Raw genomic sequence first — 21327 nt, 5'->3', positions numbered from 1 at the left:
AGGTACTTACCCCTATCCCCTCCTCTCACAGGTACCTACCCCTATCCCCTCCTCTCACAGGTACCTACCCCTATCCCCTCCTCTCACAGGTACCTACCCCTATCCCCTCCTCTCACAGGTACCTACCCCTATCCCCTCCTCTCACAGGTACTTACCCCTATCCTCTCCTCTCACAGGTACTTACCCCTATCCCCTCCTCTCACAGGTACTTACCCCTATCCCCTCCTCTCACAGGTACCTACCCCTATCCCCTCCTCCCCCTCCTCTCATCCCCCTATCCCCTCCTCTCACAGGTACTTACCCCTATCCCCTCCTCTCTCACAGGTACCCCTACCCCTATCCCCTCCCTCACAGGTACCTACCCCTATCCCCTCACAGGTACCTACCCCTATCCCCTCCTCTCACAGGTACCTACCCCTATCCCCTCCTCTCACAGGTACTTACCCCTATCCCCTCCTCTCACAGGTACTTACCCCTATCCCCTCCTCTCACAGGTACTTACCCCTATCCCCTCCTCTCACAGGTACCTACCCCTATCCCCTCCTCTCACAGGTACCTACCCCTATCCCCTCCTCTCACAGGTACCTACCCCTCCCCTCCTCTCATCCCCTCCCCTCCCCTCTCACAGGTACCTACCCCTACAGGTACCCCCCTATCCTCCTCTCACAGGTACTTACCCCTATCCCCTCCTCTCACAGGTACCTATCCCCTACCCCTACAGGTACCCCCCTATCCCCTCCTCACAGGTACTTACCCCTCCCCCTCCTCTCACAGGTCCCCTATCCTCTCCTCTCACAGGTACTTACCCCTATCCCCTCCTCTCACAGGTACTTACCCCTATCCCCTCCTCTCACAGGTCCCCCCCCCCTCTCACAGGTACTTACCCCTTTCCCCTCCTCTTCTTGTAGGTCTTTCTAAAAACAGTATTCCCATGTCCCTTGTTCTAAGTACAAATATCCATTCCAGATCCACCTAGAGAGAAATACTACTTAGGTACTTCCAAATTCTTGGATCATATTTTGTATTTTGTTATCATGTACTATTCATTTCTGTTGTGCATTCTGCAGGTCCATGACCTCTTTGCTGAGTGATGACGAAGAGCGATATGTCTCCTCACCTGAGGGTGGTGATAGAGAGATGAGACACAGACCCCACTCTGCACCACTGAGTTCTGTGTTTGGAATCTCTGAGGATTCTGTCTTCAACATGGTCCAGAGAGGCCAGTCGCAGAGTGACATCGTACTGTCGTCCAGTTGGAGTAGACGGGAGAAATACAGACCTGTCAAAATACCAACGGACACCAGGTTTATGATGGGTATTGTAGAGTTGGTAATGAACCTTCTCAACTCTAGATTGGCTGAGCTAATGCAAAGTTTCAGTCAGGGAACTCTAGGTCCGCTGTCTGGTAGTATCTCAGCAAGTCAGCAGTTTGCCCAAGAAATGCTAAGCATGGTGTCTGCTAAGATGTATTCCCATGCCATAGAGCATATTGCGCATGGCCACAAGTCTCCCCTTGAGTTAGAGAGGGAGCTTGAGGCCATATTGGGTCCTCTGGCTGGACAGGTTATAGTCATCGTCATAGATAGCATCTTTAAGGCTAAAGCCAACAGAGGAAACAAGGGACGAGCGACCAGCCCCTTGACCTATTTTCTCACTGCCATTTCGGCAGAAATACAAAGCCTAGTTGTTCAGAGATCGGCTAGCAGACCGTCCACCAGACTGTCCAACAACGACCCACTGCTGAACATTTCCAAGTCAAAGGTCTTAAGATCAGTTCTGCTTAAAATGGCAGAACTCTTTGGCCAAGGTCCAAGTGAAACCTGTCTAGTTCCACTAGTCCAGAGTCAGTCCGACAACTCTGTTTGCAACTGGACTCTGAATGCAGGCACCGTTCATCCAAGTCAATTTCTGTCCCACAACAGAATGACAGAAGTGTCATCCGATGTTGTGGATCTTGTACTTGAGGTTTTTGGGATAACAGGATTTTTGGATAGCAGGAGCCCGTCAAGGCCACAGAGTGGCTGCTCCTACAACTCAGCTAGTGGAGCAATAGATATGAGAGCTCTTGCTGGGGACTTGGTCAGACAGGTGTCTGTCAAACTCAGACCCTTTGTCTCTGAGAGTCAACTCTCCACCATGTCTATGACAGATCTGTCATCTATTTCTGACTCCACCTTGAAGCAGTTGTGTTGTAGCTCTGCTGTTGCTGCAGCAACTGTCTGTCAAGCAATCAAAATGGAGCTCGAGAACCAGAGACCTATAAACCTGTCAGCCAGAGACCTACTATCGTCTCTGGTAGAGAGCATTGAGGACATGGATATTTCTGACATCCTCCAGGGCCCGTCGGCCATTTTGGAGGAGGCTGCTATGATAAAGCACCCAGAGATGTCCACCTCGACAATATACAGGTCTCTGCTTCTCGACTCATCTCTCGCCTCCTCTAACATGGTCACTGAGAGCATTATCTTCAACAGCCCACGCCCATCAGAGGAGAATGTGAATATTCAGAATGTGCTCCCTGTTGTTAACGTTGACATCCTCCATGGTCAACCAGTGGAGGGGTATATCGTCAAAGCTGAGCAATGCATCACTCAGGTCATTCAGGATGCAGCTGTGACATTTACTGGCGTGCTGGATAAAACCGACACTTGTGGGAAACTGTCAGAAGTTCTGTCTGTCTGCGTTTCCGCAGAAAATATTGAGGATGCATCCTCTGATCTATTTGGTGGAATTGTTTCCGACCTGCATGAGGTATCTGAGGTCAATAAGACCTCCATGCGTACGAAATCAGGTCGCAAAATGTTCTGGATGGAAGTGAGTTCAGGTTCCCAGAAGATTTATAACAAAACCCTGGACAAACTGAGGAAGCTTTTCACCTCTCACCTTCTCACTGAGGGAAAAAAATACTCCTGTGCAAATTGAGTTCTATGACACTGGACTACTTGTAACTGAGACCACTGTGGAGGTATCTCCTGTACAGAAGACCGACAGTAATACCTCTTCAATGTCCTCAGCCCACCAGCTCACCCTCGACACCTGCACTAAAGGCGTCATCAAACAGGTGATCTCGGTGCTGAGGGTGGAGACTTCAAAGGAAGTCAAATGCGAGAGCATATCAAATGCATCCTTCGACTTCAACCAGAAGTTGGACTCGATAATTTCGAAATTGGAGAGCCTCACCATTTCGAGTGACGTGACGTCAGCCAAGATTGCCACGCTCACGCGATCTCGTAGTGCAGCCAGCAGAACCTCCAACATTTCCTTCCAGAGCTTTCACAGTGCTGAGTTCCGAGCTACGGCCAAACAGAATGTGCGTGAGGCCATTATCAGAGCTGCTAGCGAAGCCAACTGTTCTTTGCCACAGAGCATGCCTAGCAGCACCTTCTCACACCATGTGGTTTCTACAACTGAAGATATAGTGAATATGATCATGCAAGACCTTGAAAGTCTATCCCAGTACACAGTGGAGGACGCAGACTCCTTCCCACTAGGAGAGAAAAAGCTGCAGTCCCAGCTCAATCCCAGAGTTGTCTTTGACACCTTATTGGATGCTGCTCAAACCATGTACCACAGAGTAAAGGATAGACTGAACCTATTTTTGTCTTTTCCACCCGTGTCAGTCACCACAGCCAAAGATGTGCTGGACTCCACCCCTGTGGAGACACTCAGATGCTCAAAGTCCCCTGACACTGCTCTTGTTAAGGACAGGAGCCGCCCCCCGTCTGTGAGAAGTGAGAAGCCATTTTCAAAAGTCAGTTTGACTAAAAGGTCTAAAGCCCTTGTGTCTTCGAGTGGCTCCTCCACAGACCACCATGTAATTGACACATGCAGTGAGGATGTCACTCTGCCCCCTAGGAGTATGTCAGTTGTGAGCGACACCAGTTTGAAGAGAGCCTCTCCTCTCCATGGTAGTGGATTGAGTGAAAGTTGTGAACCTCTTGTGGCTCTACAAGACGGAACAGTGGCAGTCAGCCAAGAAGGCTTTAGCAAAACTGCAAAGAAGACGCTAAGCTTGATCCTAAATGTGATCAAGTGCAGATTGGCCAACTCTGAGAGTTCATCTGTTGGGCAGAATGCAAGTGAGGAGTGTCTGATAGCCACTAACATGTTAGACTCTCTACTGGAGAGCCTTGACATGTTGCCTGACATGAGTGCTGCCAATGAGATCACAAGAACAGAATGCCATACCTCTAACGCAATGGACAAGACAGGTTCACAGTCAGCGCTTGTGAATCAACAAGAAATAAACATATCTGACACCAGTATCATAGTGAAAACTATAATGGATACATTGAAGACAGACGACCCAGAGATGACTTCAGCAGAAGAAACTCTGGATAGGCTCCTGTCAATTGAAGCCCTTCAAGATGCGTCTGGCAACCTGATCGCAAAGGTCCATGGTCTCATTCAGGAGATAACCATAAGCCGCCAGCTTCAATCCACGACTGGCCACAGAAGCCTCTCTCAACCGGCGCTGCCAAAGCCAGCACTGAGGAAGCTGTCAAAGGACGATGCGTCAGAGCTCGTTTACAACTTTGCCCAGACTTCTGTTAGCAGACTCCTGGGACAGTGTTTGGGTAGGCCTATGCCACCCACCGCTGACAGGGTTTTGGATCAGGTCATCAAGTTGATGACAGACATGGTGATGGACAGCCTGACTGATCTGTCCAAGTCTGCAATGGAGGATGGTAAGTGAAAGTACCTCTTCATCTGCATAGGACTTCATTGTAACATGATGCTCACTACATTGCGTTTTATGATGTGAACTTTGCTGTTTGCGTCCAAAATTGCACCTTCTTCCATATTTAGTGCACTACTTTTGACCAGAGCCAGACCCTATGGGCCCTGTTCAAAAGTTGTGCACTATAAAGGGAAGAGAATGCCTTTTGGGACACAGTGACTGATTTCCATTGTTGCGTCCTCTTCTCCCAGTTATTGTACCCAGGTCGGTCACACCAGCTTGCTCTTCTTACTTAGACACCAGCAATGCCGCAAGTGACATCACTCATGGTGTTGTGGCTGACCTTAATGCCACTGAGGAATTCCCTGCCAGGGGCCTTAGCCCGGCTGATGTAAAGGCTGACGGCATGGCCCACCTTCCCTCTGCCAGGGGGGAAGAGACTAAGAAGAACAGGAAGTGGCATTTCCTACACAAAATTGTCAAGATTCCAAAGATCAGGATTAAGGTAGAGGGCTCAGTGTCTTTAGATTACCTCTGTAAGGCAGGGCTGAAATGCACCCTACAGATTCACTAAACCCCTATTGTCTCTGCATTAGAACAATGCTGTTGTCATTGTCTTTAGGAAGTTAAGTGAGACCGCCGTAATACAATCCTAATATACATGGGAGAGAGTCAATGGGTGTGTCCCAAATTGCATCCTATTCCCTATATAGTGCACTACTTTTGACCAGAGCTCTATAGGCCCTTGTCAAAAGTAGTGCCTTACGTAGCCAATAGGGTGCCTTTTGGGATGCATGCCATATATTTTACACAGGCTCAGTTGTCCTGATGTGTTTTGTCAACAGCTGTTCAAGACAAAAGCGGAACCGAAGAGCCACCCTGAACAGGATTCTCTACCTACCAAACGTCTCAGAGAGACTCGTATTTCACAGGGTAAGTGATAAGCATCGATAATGTCATATTGATGTATCATCCTATGGCCAGCTTGTTAAAACGGTGACTACAGATACAGGCGGACAGACAGATACACACATTAATTTTCTGATTATGAAATACTCTTCACAGATGCTGAGTGTGAAGTTCCATCCACTTCCCCACCCAAGGAGGCCCTGACAACCACACTGGCCCCTGCTCCCCAGGAGTCCCAGTCCCGTAAACGCCCTCTCATAGTCAGGGTGTTACGAGCAATCTCCAGAGCCGTCTCCAAACCATTCAGAGAAGCTTTTGGGAAGAAGAATTAGCCAAATGCTGGATTTTATTACTATTTTATTCAGAGCCTTTATTTAATAAAACATTGATTTCTGTCTATAGTCGTCTTACTGTTTGTGCAAGATAATGGTACTTCAAACCACATCGTCAAACGTATTTATAGTGAAGCACTTCATATTTTTATTTTATTTAACCTTCATTTAACTAGGCAATTCAGTTAAGAACAAATTATTATTTACAATGACGTCCTACCCCGGCCAAACCTGGATGTATAAGATGAACAGAGAACACCTTGTGACACTTTCTATGAAGCCCATATCTATAATGCATACACTCAAGTTTACTCATCATTGGGAAAGGTAGGTCAAATGGCCTTTACTTATCATTGGGAAAGGTAGGATGTGTTTTGGACACATCCTTTCTATGCTCCAGCAATTTAAGAACAGATGCCTCCTTCCATCAGCCGTAGGCACCTTGTTCAGTATCTGTCGCTTTACAGTACTGTAGTTCATGATCTGGTTCTACTTAGTTTATGACATTCCTCCTCGTTCTTATAGGCTGGAGCAGACTTGGTTTGTCTCAAAATAAGACCGGTTTAAAATAGTTTTAGCCTGTTAAAGCAGGGTTTACCAAACTTTTTTTTCAAGGTGAAGGGGGAGGTTCGGACAGCTAAAGGACGTCCATTTGTTTTGCACTGACCACAGACGTGGTCGTGTAAATATGACTTCTTACATGAGCCTGACAGTGCATCTCATGAAAGACAACGCTATCTCAGGCTAACATAGTTTGGAAAGCAATTGGCTATTGCTTCAAAGAGAAGACAATGAAAAGACTAATCTGTCTTTTAGTTATCAAAATTCTCAACTTAATTGAGCGAACAGTATTTTTGGCATCGGCTATATCCCCGGTGAGTGTTCATATTCACTTTCTTTATCCCTGGGTCAGTGCCACTTGAAAGTCATATTGAAAAAGATTCTGCTAATCTCTATAGTCATATAAAGTGTAGTAGAATTGCATGATAATTTTATTTTAAAGGCCAATTTGTTTTCCTGTAAATAGAAACATTTCTGATATAGCCTAGCCTAGGCTTACTCCACCACGCTCTGCATTGAACAGACGTTTTTTGCGAACAGTGATTGAGATATTATTTGGCTAAATTATGACTATCCAATTTACTAATCACATTAGCAATAGATAGCTATCTTACATAAGTCTGTAAATGTGATGATGCATAGAATGCTTTATATGTTGTTTATGGTGAAAATCCGCTTCCCCTTAACTTGAGACTCGCGCGCCTATGAGCAAGACAGTTAGGCCTAAACACTGCTTTGCTAATGTTTCGTCCGTCCGTCTGCTGTCAGTTATGTCAATGACTGTGTACATACAGTGGGGCAAAAAAGTATTTAGTCAGCCACCAATTGTGCAAGTTCTCCCACTTAAAAAGATGAGAGAGGCCTGTCATTTTCATCATAGGTACACTTCAACTATGACAGACAAATTGCAAGAAAAACAATCCAGAAAATCACATTGTAGGATTTTTTATGAATTTATTTGCAAATTGTGGTGGAAAATAAGTATTTGGTCAATAACAAATGTTTATCTCAATACTTTGTTATATACCCTTTGTTGGCAATGACAGAGGTCAAACGTTTTCTGTAAGTCTTCACAAGGTTTTCACACACTGTTGCTGGTATTTTGGCCCATTCCTCCATGCAGATCTCCTCTAGAGCAGTGATGTTTTGGGGCTGTTGCTGGACAACACGGACTTTCAACTCCCTCCAAAGATTTTCTATGGGGTTGAGATCTGGAGACTGGCTAGGCCACTCCAGGACCTTGAAATGCTTCTTATGAAGCCACTCCTTCGATGCCCGGGCAGTGTGTTTGAGATCATTGTCATGCTGAAAGACCCAGCCACGTTTCATCTTCAATGCCCTTGCTGATGGAAGGAGGTTTTCACTCAAAATCTCACAATACATGGCCCCATTCATTCTTTCCTTTACAGTCGTCCTGGTCCCTTTGCAGAAAAACAGCCCCAAAGCATATGTTTCCACCCCTATGCTTCACAGTAGGTATGGTGTTCTTTGGATGCAACTCAGCATTCTTTGTCCTCCAAACACGACGAGTTGAGTTTTTACCAAAAAGTTATATTTTGGTTTCATCTGACCATATGACATTCTCCCAATCTTCTTCTGGATCATCCAAATGCTCTCAAGCAAACTTCAGATGGGCCTGGACATGTACTGGCTTAAGCAGGGGGACACGTCTGGCACTGCAGGATTTGAGTCCCTGGCGGCGTAGTGTGTTACTGATGGTAGGCTTTGTTACTTTGGTCCCAGCTCTCTGCAGGTCATTCACTAGGTCCCCCCGTGTGGTTCTGGGATTTTTGCTCACCGTTCTTGTGATCATTTTGACCCCACGGGGTGAGATCTTGCGTGGAGCCCCAGATCGAGGGAGATTATCAGTGGTCTTGTATGTCTTCCATTTCCTAATAATTGTTCCCACAGTTGATTTCTTCAAACAAAGCTGCTTACCTATTGCAGATTCAAGTCTTCCCAGCCTGGTGCAGGTCTACAATTTTGTTTCTGGTGTCCTTTGACAGCTCTTTGGTCTTGGCCATAGTGGTGTTTGGGGTGTGACTGTCGAGGTTGTGGACAGGTGTCTTTTACACTGATAACAAGTTCAAACAGGTGCCATTAATACAGGTAACGAGTGGAGGACAGAGGAGCCTCTTAAAGAAGAAGTTACAGGTCTGTGAGAGCCATAAATCTTGCTTGTTTGTAGGTGACCAAATACTTATTTTCCACCATAATTTGCAAATGAATTCATTATAAATCCTACAATGTGATTTTCTGGATTTCTTTTTCTAATTTTGTCTGTCACAGTTGAAGTGTACCTATGATGAAAATTACAGGCCTCTCATCTTTTTAAGTGGGAGAACTTGCACAATTGGTGGCTGACTAAATACTTTTTTGCCCCACTGTACGGCTCGCCAATCACCGACACCGGAAGTCCCATAACCGTCACAGCCCTAGTTGTATGCTTGAGTTTGTTCAAGAGAGGCTTTGTACAGAAACCCAGCCTAAAACCCCAAACAGCAAGCAATGCAGGTGTAGAGGGTGAAACAGGTCAGCACCTCAGGAGTAAATGTCAGTTGGCTTTTCATAGCTAATCATTCAGAGTATCTCTACTGCTCCTGCTGTCTCTAGAGAGTTGAAAACAGCAGGTCTGGGACAAGGTAGCACGTTCGGTGAACAGGTCGGGGTTCCATAGCCGCAGGCAGAACAGTTGAAACTGAAGCAGCAGCACGACCAGGTGGACTGGGGACAGCAAGGAGTCATCAGGCCAGGTAGTCCTGAGGCATGGTCCTAGGGCTCAGGTCCTGAGAGAGAGAGAGAATTAGAGAGAGCATAAGACAGGAGAAATACACCAGATATAACAGACTGACCCTAGCCCCCCGACATAAACTATTGCAGCATAAATACTGACAGGAGGGGTCCTGGCCAGACTACACTCAATCATAGGACCTACTGCAGAGATGAGTCTTCAATAAATACTTAGAGGTCCATTCTATGCGGTCAAAAGCTTTTTCCGCATCTAATGAAGCCGCCACTGCAGATTCTTGGTCATTCTCTACATAATGCATAATATTAAATAATCTCCTGATATTATCAGGAAATGAGTGGTTTCTTACAAAGCCTGTTTGGTCCATATCAACCAAGTCCGGAAGAACCTAATCCAGTCTAAGAGCTATGAGTTTCGCAAGAATCTTATATGAAGTGTTCAATAGAGATATTGGTCTATACGACCCACAAAGCAGAGGATCTTTCCCAGGTTTTAACAAAACTGTGATCAGTGCCTGTTCAAGTGCGTCTGGGAGTTTTTCTGTCTCTATGGCATAATTACACATACTGCAAAGAGGCTCAATTAGTTTGGGTGAAAAGGATCAATAGAATTCAATATGGAATCCGTCTAACCCTGGTGATTTCCCCACAGCAGTGTTGAAAATGGATTCCCTAATCTCTTTCTCCAAGTACTCTCTATCCTCATCAGTTAAAGTTTGTACATTGAGTTTGTTCACAAACTCATGCATTGTGGCAGGGACATCCCCTTCAGACTTGTACAATGTTTCATAAAACTCCCTGAAGACTAGATTCATTTCCTCAGGACTGTGAACAACTGTGTTATTGGGTATCTTAATAGAGCTAATAACTCTACTAGAATCCTCTCGTCTTATCTGCCAAGCAAGCAACTGGAGCTTTATCTCCATGTTCGTAGTAGTTTTGTTTTGTTCTCCTAAGAGCATTTTCCCCTTTATGGGTCTTCAGGGTGTTCAAATGTTTGTAGAGTTGAGTCGTAAAATGTTACACTATGTTCATTTTCCAGATCTCTGATTTCATTCTCCAACAAATTTACTTGAGCCGTATACATCTTACGAGCACCTGAACTAAAAGGTATGATTTGCCCCCTCAGATATGCAAGGAGAGCTTCCCATAAAATTAGGGGGGAGGCAGAGTTATTATTGGTGCTAAAAATATATGTCTATATGAGTGTTCAGAAATGTTACAAATGTGGGATTATTTAGTAAGTATGTTCCAAACCTCCATCTTCTTGAGGGTGGCTGTGCTCTACTGACTGGCACTGAAGCCAGCAGGGCAGAATGATCTGATATATTGGTAAGTACTTACACCCAGTAGTTAAGCTTCCATTGGCTGCAGGAATAAGAAATAAATAAATTCTAGAGTAACTGTCATGGACAGGGGAGTAAAATGAGTATTCATTAACCTTTTGGTTGTGAAATCTCCAAAAGTCCAAAGTGTTTAATTTCTGCTTTTAACATTTTAGCTGCCTGTGTGAGACTGATACTATTAGAGGAAGATCTATCACTGGAAGGGTCCAGTACCAAGTTAAAATCCCCTGCCATTCAAATCTCTGATGATGGGCACGTTAACATCAAAAAGATGTCTTGGTCAAATTTAGGATCATCATGGTTAGGCCCATACACATTCATGATGGTAATGTCCTCATTGTTAATGAAACCTTGAATGATCACAAACCTACCCCCTTTGTCTTTAATCTGAGATTGTATCTGAAAGGGACAATGCTTATTAATGAGTATGGCCACCCCTCTTGACCGAGAGGTGAAAGATGAATAGTACACTTGACCCACCCACTCTCTCTTCAGTTTATCATGCTCAGAGTCAGTAAGGTGTGTCTCCTGAAGAAGAGCTATATCAAACGTATGCTGCTTTAGATCATTCAGAATGCATTTGCACTTGACTGGGCATTTAGTACCCCTAATGTTAAGTGACTGGGCATTCAGTACCCCTAATGTTAAGTGACTGGGCATTTAGTAACCCTAATGTTAAGTGACTGGGCATTTAGTACCCCTAATGTTAAGTGACTGGGCATTCAGTACCCCTAATGTTAAGTGACTGGGCATTTAGTACCCCTAATGTTAAGTGACTGGGCATTTAGTAACCCTAATGTTAAGTATCATAAATGTATAGTTATTAGGTGCCAACATCTTTAAAGAAAATAAGAAATAGGGAAAAGGAAAGAAACAAAATAGCTTTGAGTAAATACCACATGTACAAAATGAAATGATGAAAGTATAAAGTAGTAAACATCTCATGAGCCAATACCCTGACCCTACCACAAACCCACCCAACCCCCTCCCCAACTGAGGGAGTTAAAGAACCCATATCCTTAGACGCTAGTCTTTAAGCTAGATGTACTTGCTACGCATAGCATCACTCAAATTAGGTTAATTCTAAATCAAATGTATATGGAATTAGAAGTACATTGACTGTTCCTTGTAGCATGAAAATATTGTTAGTCAAGTAACAAAATACAATTTGATTAAAACAATATTGACTGGACTAATTAGCCCCACTTGAGCATGTCTCAATATCTTTTCTTTTTTTAGATAAAATAAACTTGGGTGCATTCATAGTCACCAACCGAGCCTACCCGCACACCCAAATGTCAACCGATCGGCATTCCCCAAAGCGCCCTGAAACCTGTGCCGCTCGGCGACAAAAGCGATGACCACAAACGCACCCCAGCAGGTCAAGATTAAAGACATCAAACTATGATGTATAAATGAAGACCTTTACCAGACGATAACTATCATCTCTCAAATATAAAATAGGGACAAGTAGTTAAACAATCACCATCCTCCTGATTTCACCCTCCCCCCAAAATATGATATATATATATACACACACTTGTGTATGTGTATACATATCAGCTAGCTGGCAATTATGCGGCCAGCCAATGAGTAGCTTATCCCTGTCTCTGTATCAATAATGCCAGCATACATCTCTAACAATAAACAGGCCAGCAAACGTAATAGTAGCTCAAATTCCCTGAAGTAATATAAACAACATAGTTAGGCTTGAAACCCAGTCAAAAGCCACATAACTATTTAACCAAACCCGACTGGACCTTTCTGCGTAAAATAAAAGTATACAGCAAAAATGTAACTACCTGGCATAGTGAGGATGTATACATAGCTATAGCTACTCCCTTGTAAACTTAGCGAGCTGGCTAAATTGATATTGTGGATCCAAGATGGCGTAGCAGTCAGACGTCATGTCGTGTCCCTTGTATATATCGTTTTTTTTTCTGAGGAAGCAGTGGAAGAAGGCCTCTGATGCAGAGAGAGAAGGTCTCATGCTACTCCAAGCAGACATTAAATGTCGGCTGGCAACCTTGCGAAGAGCGGAAAACTTAAGGAAACTTCGTAGGAAGAAGGAACACTCAAGAACACGGTTCTATACAAAAGTTTGTCAAAGATCTCTTCGCAAAGGAAAAGTGTGGGATCCTAAAAACTCCAAAGCCTGAACTGGAAGAAAATCTGGAAAAGGTCCACCAGGACATGAAAAGGCATGAGCAGATAATCATCCCACATGACATCCCACCTATTCAACCACCAGAATTTAATCTGGACACTCACCCTCCAAAATGGAGGGAAGTAGAGAACGTTGTCTGAAGAGCAAGAGCGGCCTCGGCTCCTGGGCCTAATGGAGTACTATACAAGCTCTACAAGAACCCCCCGGATGTTCTACGCTTTCTTTGGAGGCTCATGAGGATAGTGTGGCAATTGTGCTTCACAACACCTGACTTCACAACAACATGGCAGCGCTTGGAAGTAGGAATAATGGCAGGCTGTACAATTTCTCCTCTGGCCTTCACTATGGCCATGGAAGTCATCATCAGGGCATCGAGATGGGTGGTCGGCGGTGAGAGAACTAAGGAAGGGCTCTGTCTCCCACCTATCCGAGCATACATGGATGACATGACTACACTGACCACCACTGCAGCATGCACCAGACGGCTACTTGCAAAACTGCAGGATAACATCAAGTGGGCCCGGATGAAAATCAAGCCAAGCAAATCCCGAAGCATCTCCATAGTCAAGGGACAGCTTAAAGATGTGAGGTTCTGCATTGGAGATGACCCGATACCAACGGTGTCTGAGCAACCCATCAAGAGCCTGGGTAGATGGTACAACGAAAGCCTCCGGGATAAAGATCAAGTGCAGCAAGTAAGGCAGGACATCACCGACGGTCTTGAGAACATCAACGAGACACTACTGCCTGGGAGGCTCAAGCTTTGGTGCCTACAGTTTGGACTTCTCCCCCCTGGGTAATGTGGCCACTCACCGTCTATGAGGTCCCAATAACAACAGTGGAGAAGATGGAGCGAACCATTACCTCATACGTGAAGAAATGGCTGGGTGTCCCACGATGCCTGAGTAATATCGGCCTCTATGGCAAAGGGGTCCTTGAACTACCTCTTACAAGTCTAACGGAGGAGTACAAGTGCTCTGAAGTAAGACTTCAGATGACATTGAAGGACTCCAAAGACCAGACCATGAGCAAGGCTGCACCTCCCCTACAAACTGGACGGAAATGGACATCATCCAAGGCTGTGCAGCAAGCAACATCAGCCCTGAGACACCAAGACATTGTGGGGAATATCCAGCATGGAAGAGGAGGCTTTGGCCTGGCAGCAAGCAAACCGACGTTCCATAAGGCAACAACATCTGAACGCAGGAAGCTGGTGGTCGAGGAGGTGCGCAGACAGGAGGAGACTGCAAGAAGTGCAAAGGCTGTCTCTCTTGCTAAACAAGGGCAATGGACGCGGTGGGAAGGCCTGGAGAGGAGAAAGATCAACTGGAGTGAGCTTTGGCAAATGGAGGCAAGCAACATCAGCTTCATCATAAGAGCTGTTTATGATGTGCTTCCATCACCAAAAAAATCTACATCAATGGTATGGCGAGGACTCGACCTGCCCCCTCTGCCCAGCTCCAGCGACTCTCAGGCATATAATAACAGGTTGCAAGACCAGCCTCTCACAAGGCCGCTACACCTGGAGGCACAATCAGGTCCTCAAGAGCCTGGCTGCAGCACTTGAGACCAAGAGATGTGCAACCAATTCATTACCTCCAAAAACAAGCAATCCCGTCAAAACAACAACATTCATCCGGGAGGGACAGAAAAGGACCAAGTATCCTCCTACGAAGCCAGAAACTGGACACCTAGCCATGGCCCGGGACTGGAAGATGCTTGTCGATATTGGCCAGCAACTAATTTTTCAACCTGAGATTGCTTCTACCAACCTTAGGCCAGACATGGTACTCTGGTCCCCTTCACGAAAGGCTGTGTACATCACAGAGCTCACAGTCCCGTGGGAAAACTCTGTTGAAGAGGCCTACGAGCGTAGGAAACTGCGTTACACAGAGTTGGCAGCAGACGCAACTCGGCATGGCTGGAATGCAAAAGTCTGGCCAGTTGAAGTGGGATGCAGAGGATTCGTGGCTTCTTCCACCATCAGGTTCCTGAAAGAACTTGGAATTCATGGACAGGCTCTGCGGCAGACCGTCAGAGCAGTTTCTCAACAGCTGAAAGAGGCAGCCAGTGGATCTGGATCAAACGGAAGGACCCTTGCTGGGCTATAACTTCATGAGCCCCCACCTGAGAACCCAATTCAGATCCCTCCAACTTGAGGAAGGCATATGCGGTATGCGGTCAGCTGTTGGGCTGGCTCAGGGAAGAGGACGCCCCTGCCTTGCATAGTCCCGTGGGACATCTTAATTGGGCATGGGACACAAGCTACAATATCCGGACCCACGACCGGTCTATCGATGTCACCGCATGAAGAGGCATAAACAGACTCACCCCATCGCGACGTCCCCCAAAGGCTAACTTTCTAGCCCTTGCTATCTGCTTGCCTGCTAATTCGGCCTGCTAACTGCGAGCTTGTTTAGCCCCGGTCCAATAACTGCTAGCTTGTTTAGCCCCGGCCTACTAACTGTTAGCTTGTTAGCAAGGCCTGCTAACTGTCTGAATCGACCCGCGTCCCCAGCCAGCCCAACCACTCACTGGACCCATATTTACTTTCAATCTCTTTTCGATTTTTAATTCGATCATACCTTCCGGTAACCTGCCTCACCCAATGTGATACGGAATTATTTTAAATTTTTAGAACACATTCAAGAACCTCCAGAAGCTAACCAGCTAACTAGCTACAAGCTATTTAGTCATTGTTAGCCACTGCTAGCGGCTTTTACCTTCTGCACAGCCAGCCAGTTTTTTTAACCTGGATATTACTCGCCAGTCTAGCTTCCCTGCCCCATCCATCGCTGTCCCCTGTACACTGATCACTTGGCTACATAGCTGATGCATGCTGGACTGTCCATTAATCACGGTACTCCATTCTGCTTGTTTATGTTTTATCTATCGGCCCCAGCCGCACTCAGGCTCTGTGTGTAGTTCATCCGACCCTCCCTGCCTAGTCAACGCCATTTTACCTGCTGTTGTTGTGCAAGCCGATTAGCTGTCTCACCTACTGTTTTAGCTAGCTCTCCCAATTCAACACCTGTGATTACTGTATGCCTCGCTGTATGTCTCTCTCAAATGTCAATATGCCTTGTATACTGTTGTTCAGGTTAGTTATCATTGTTTTAGTTTACAATGGAGCCCCTAGTTCCACTCTTCATACCCCTGATACCTCCTTTGTCCCACCTCCCACACTTGCGGTGACCTCACCCATTACAACCAGCATGTCCAGAGATACAACCTCTCTCATCATCACCCAGTGCCTGGGCTTACCTCCGCTGTACCCGCACCCCACCATAGCCCTGTCTGCGCATTATGCCCTGAATATATTCTACCATGCCCAGAAATCTGCTCCTTTTATTCTCTGTCCCCAACGCGCGACCAGTTTTGATAGCCTTTAGCCGCACCCTCATACTACTCCTCCTCTGTTCCGCGGGTGATGTGGAGGTAAACCCAGGCTCTGCATGTCCCCAGGCACCCTCATTTGTTAACTTCTGTGATCAAAAAAGCCTTGGTTTCATGCATGTCAACATCAGAAGCCTCCACCCTAAGTTTTTTTTACTCACTGCTTTAGCACACACTGCTAACCCTGATGCCCTTGCCGTGTCTGAATCCTGGCTCAGGAAGGCCACCAAAAATTCTGAGATTTCCATACCCAACTATAACATTTTCCATCAAGATAGAACTGCCAAAGGGGGAAGAGTTGCAGTCTACTGCAGAGAGTGCCTGCAAAGTAATGTCATACTTTCCAGGTCCATACCCAAACAGTTCGAACTACTAATTTTAAGAATTCCTCTCTCCAGAAATAGTCTCTCACTGTTGCCGCCTGCTACCGACCCCCCTCAGCTCCCAGCTGTGCCCTGGACACCATTTGTGAATTGATCACCCCCCATCTAGCTTCAGAGTTTGTTCTGTTAGGTGACATAAACTGGGATATGCTTAACACCCCGGCAGTCCTACAATCTAAGCTAGATGCCCTCAATCTCACACAAATCATCAAGGAACCCACCAGGTACAACCCTAAATCTGTAAACAAGGGCACCCTCATAGACGTCATCCTGACCAACTGGCCCTCCAAATACACCTCCGCTGTCTTCAACCAGGATCTCAGCGATCACTGCCTCATTGCCTGTATCCGCTATGGAGCCGCAGTCAAACGACCACCCCTCATCACTGTCAAACGCTCCCTAAAACACTTCTGTGAGCAGGCCTTTCTAATCGACCTGGCCAGAGTATCCTGGAAGGACATTGACCTCATCCTGTCAGTTGAGGATGCCTGGTCATTCTTTAAAAGTAACTTCCTCACCATTTTAGATAAGATTGCTCCGTTCAAAAAATGCAGAACTAAGAACAGATATAGCCCTTGGTTCACTCCAGACCTGACTGCCCTCGACCAGCACAAAAACATCCTGTGGCGAACTGCAATAGCATCGAATAGTCCCCGCGATATGCAATTTTTCAGGGAAGTCAAGAACCAATACACGCAGTCAGTCAGGAAAGCTAAGGCCAGCTTCTTCAGGCAGAAATTTGCATCCTGTAGCTCCAACTCCAAAATGTTCTGGGACACTGTGAAGTCCATGGAGAACAAGAACACCTCCTCCCAGCTGCCCACTGCACTGAGGCTAGGTAACGCGGTCACCACCGATAAATCCACGATTATCGAAAACTTCAACAAGCATTTCTCAACGGCTGACCATGCCTTCCACCTGGCTACTCCAACCTTGGCCAATAGCTCCGCCCCCCATCCCCCCCCCGCAGCTACTCGCCCAAGCCTCTCCAGGTCCTCCTTTACCCAGATCCAGATAGCAGATGTTCTGAAAGAGCTGCAAAACCTGGACCCGTGCAAATCAGCTGGGCTTGACAATCTGGACCCTCTATTTCTGAAACTATCCGCCGCCATTTTCGCAACCCCTATTACCAGCCTGTTCAACCTCTCTTTCATATCGTCTGAGATCCCCGAGGATTGGAAAGCTGCCGCAGTCATCCTCCTCTTCAAAGGGGGAGACACCCTGGACCCAAACTGTTACAGACCTATATCCATCCTGCCCTGCCTATCTAAGGTCTTCGAAAGCCAAGTCAACAAACAGGTCACTGACCATCTCGTATCCCACCGTACCTTCTCCGCTGTGCAATCTGGTTTCCGAGCCGGTCACGGGTGCACCTCAGCCACGCTCAAGGTACTAAACGATATCATAACCGCCATCGATAAAAGACAGTACTGTGCAGCCGTCTTCATCGACCTTGCCAAGGCTTTCGACTGTCAATCACCATATTCTTATCGGCAGACTCAGTAGCCTCGGTTTTTCTGATGACTGCCGTGCCTGGTTCACCAACTACTTTGCAGACAGTATGTCAAATCGGAGGGCATGCTGTCCGGTCCTCTGGCAGTCTCTATGGGGGTGCGACAGTGTTCAATTCTCGGGCCGACTCTTTTCTCTGTATATATCAATGATGTTGCTTTTGCTGCGGGCAATTCCCTGATCCACCTCTACGCAGACGACACCATTCTGTATACTTCTGGCCCGTCCTTGGACACTGTGCTATTTAACCTCCTCTAACTCAAACATCTCCAATCGAAAATCAAATCTAGAGTCGGCTTTCTATTCCGCAACAAAGCCTCCTTCACTCACACCGCCAAACTTACCCTAGTAAAACTGACTATCCTACCGATCCTCGACTTCGGCGATGTCATCTACAAAATAGCTTCCAACACTCTACTCAGCAAACTGGATGCAGTTTATCACAGTGCCATCCATTTTTGTCACTAAAGCACCTTATACCACCCACCACTGCGACCTGTATACACTAGTCGGCGGGCCCTCGCTACATATTCCGCAGTACCTCCAGGCTCTGATCAGGCCCTACACCCAAACAAGGGCACTGCGTTCATCCACCTCTGGCCTGCTCGCCTCCCTACCACTGAGGAAGTACAGTTCCCGCTCAGCCCAGTCAAAACTGTTCGCTGCTCTGGCCCCCCAATGGTGGAACAAACTCCCTCACGACGCCAGGACAGCGGAGTCAATCACCACCTTCCGGAGACACCTGAAACCCCACCTCTTTAAGGAATACCTAGGATAGGATAAAGTAATCCTTCTCACCCCCCCCTTAAATGATTTAGATGCACTATTGTAAAGTGGCTGTTCCACTGGATGTCATAAGGTGAATTCATCAATTTGTAAGTCGCTCTGGATAAGAGCGTCTGCCAAATGACTTAAATGTAATGTAAATGTAATATTCGTTGCCAGACTCACTGGCTCCAGGTCATCTACAAGTCCATGCTAGGTAAAGCTCCGCCTTATCTCAGTTCACTGGTCACGATGGCAACACCCACCCGTAGCACGCGCTCCAGCAGGTGTATCTCACTGATCATCCATAAAGCCAACACCTTATTTGGCCGCCTTTCGTTCCAGTTCTCTGCTGCCTGTGACTGGAATGAACAAACGGACCTCTGAGACTATCACAGTGCAGGTGCATTTATACGGAGACTTGATTACACACAGGTGGATTGTATTTATCATCATTAGTCATTTAGGTCAACATTGGATCATTCAGAGATCCTCACTGAACTTCTGGAGAGAGTTTGCTGCACTGAAAGTAAAGGGGCTGAATAATTTTGCACGCCCAATTTTTCAGTTTTTGATTTGTTAAAAAAGTTAGAAATATCCAATAAATGTCGTTCCACTTCATGATTGTGTCCCATTTGTTGTTGATTCTTCACAAAAAAATAGTTTTATATCTTTATGTTTGAAGCCTGAAATGTGGCAAAGGGTCGCAAAGTTCAAGGGGGCCGAATACTTTCGCAAGGCACTGTACACTCCCACACAAAACCCCCACAGATTCACATACTATACATACTGTACCACACACACAAACCGAAACAACCCACACACACATACACACACACACACACACACACGAACAAACATACACCGTTACACTCATCATTTGCTGCTGCTGATGTTCTTTATTTTGCAATTATTATTATTATTATTATTATTATCTATCCTGATGCCAAGTCACCCTGCCTTCTTGTACATATCTACCTCAAATACCTCGTACCTCTGCACACTGATCTGGAAGTGGTACTCCTTGTATATAGCTTTATTCTTAGGTATATTATTCCTCGTGTTACAATATATACAGTACCAGTCAAAGTTTGGACACACCTACTCATTCCAGGGAACACTAAAATAACACATCCTAGATCTAAATGAATGAAATATTCTTATTCAATACTTTTTTCTTTACATAGTTGAATGTGTTGACAACAAAATCACACAAAAATTATCAATGGAAATCAAATTTATCAACCCATGGAGGTCTGGATTTGGAGTCACACTCAAACTTAAAGTGGAAAACCACACTACAGGCTGATCCACACACACTACAGGCTGTAATGTCCTTGAAACAAGTCAAAATGAGGCTCAGTAGTGTGTGTGGCCTCCACGTGCCTGTATGACCTCCCTACAACGCCTGGGCATGCTCTTGATAAGGTGGCGGATGGTCTCCTGGGGGATCTCCTCCCAGACCTGGACTAAAGCATCCGCCAACTCCTGGACAGTCTGTGGTGCAACGTGGCGTTGGTGGATGGAGCGAGACATGATGTCCCAGATGTGCTCAATTGGATTCAGGTCTGGGGAACGGGCGGGCCAGTCCATAGCATCAATGCCTTCCTCTTGCAGGAACTGCTGACACACTCCAGCCACATGAGGTCTAGCATTGTCTTGCATCAGGAGGAACCCAGGGCCAACCGCACCAGCATACGGTCTCACAAGGGGTCTGAGGATCTCATCTTGGTACCTAATGGCAGTCAGGCTACCTCTGGCGAGCACATGGAGGACTGTGCGGCCCTCCAAAGAAATGCCACCCCACACCATGACTGACCCACCGCCAAACCGGTCATGCTGGAGGATGTTGCAGGCAGCAGAACGTTCTCCAAGGCGTCTCCAGACTCTGTCACGTCTGTCACGTCTGTCACATGTGCTCAGTGTGAACCTGCATTTGTGGCCTGCTGGAGGTCATTTTGCAGGGCTCTGGCAGTGCTCCTCCTGCTCCTCCTTGCACAAAGGCGGAGGTAGCGGTCCTGCTGATGGGTTGTTGCCCTCCTACGGCCTACTCCACGTCTCCTGATGTACTGGCCTGTCTCCTGGTAGCGCCTCCATGCTCTGGACACTACACTGACAGACACAGCAAACCTTCTTGCCACAGCTCGCATTGATGTGCCATTCTGGATGAGCTGCACTACCTGAGCCACTTGTGTGGGTTGTAGACTCCGTCTCATGCTACCACTAGAGTGAAAGCACCGCCAGCATTCAAAAGTGACCAAAACATCAGCCAGGAAGCATAGGAACTGAGAAGTGGTCTGTGGTTACCACCTGCAGAACCACTCCTTTATTGGGGGTGTCTTGCTAATTGCCTATAATTTCCACCTGTTGTCTATTCCATTTGCACAACAGCATGTGAAATGTATTGTCAATCAGTGTTGCTTCCTAAGTGGACAGTTTGATTTCACAGAAGTGTGATTGACTTGGAGTTACATTGTGTTGTTTAAGTGTTCCCTTTATTTTTTGAGCAGTGTATATATTCTATAGT

General features: G+C 46.3%; 1 protein-coding gene across 1 annotated transcript; it reads left to right on the top strand.

Moving 5' to 3' along the window:
- Positions 1-929: 929 nt before the first annotated feature.
- Positions 930-5987, top strand: LOC135520920 (uncharacterized). Its single transcript, XM_064946768.1, has 3 exons — positions 930-5186; positions 5527-5614; positions 5747-5987. Exon 1 carries the CDS (start codon positions 3005-3007, stop codon positions 4694-4696), a length of 1692 nt encoding a protein of 563 aa, XP_064802840.1. The 5' UTR covers positions 930-3004; the 3' UTR covers positions 4697-5186; positions 5527-5614; positions 5747-5987.
- Positions 5988-21327: the final 15340 nt, after the last annotated feature.

This window comes from Oncorhynchus masou, chromosome 29 (genome assembly GCF_036934945.1).
Source record: "Oncorhynchus masou masou isolate Uvic2021 chromosome 29, UVic_Omas_1.1, whole genome shotgun sequence".
Taxonomy (NCBI): Eukaryota; Metazoa; Chordata; class Actinopteri; order Salmoniformes; family Salmonidae; genus Oncorhynchus; species Oncorhynchus masou.
This window is presented reverse-complemented; position numbering and strand designations above follow the sequence as displayed.

Bases quoted from the DNA above. Each gene is read 5' to 3' on its own strand.
- LOC135520920 (XM_064946768.1), top strand. From the start codon at position 3,005: ATGTCCTCAGCCCACCAGCTCACCCTCGACACCTGCACTAAAGGCGTC.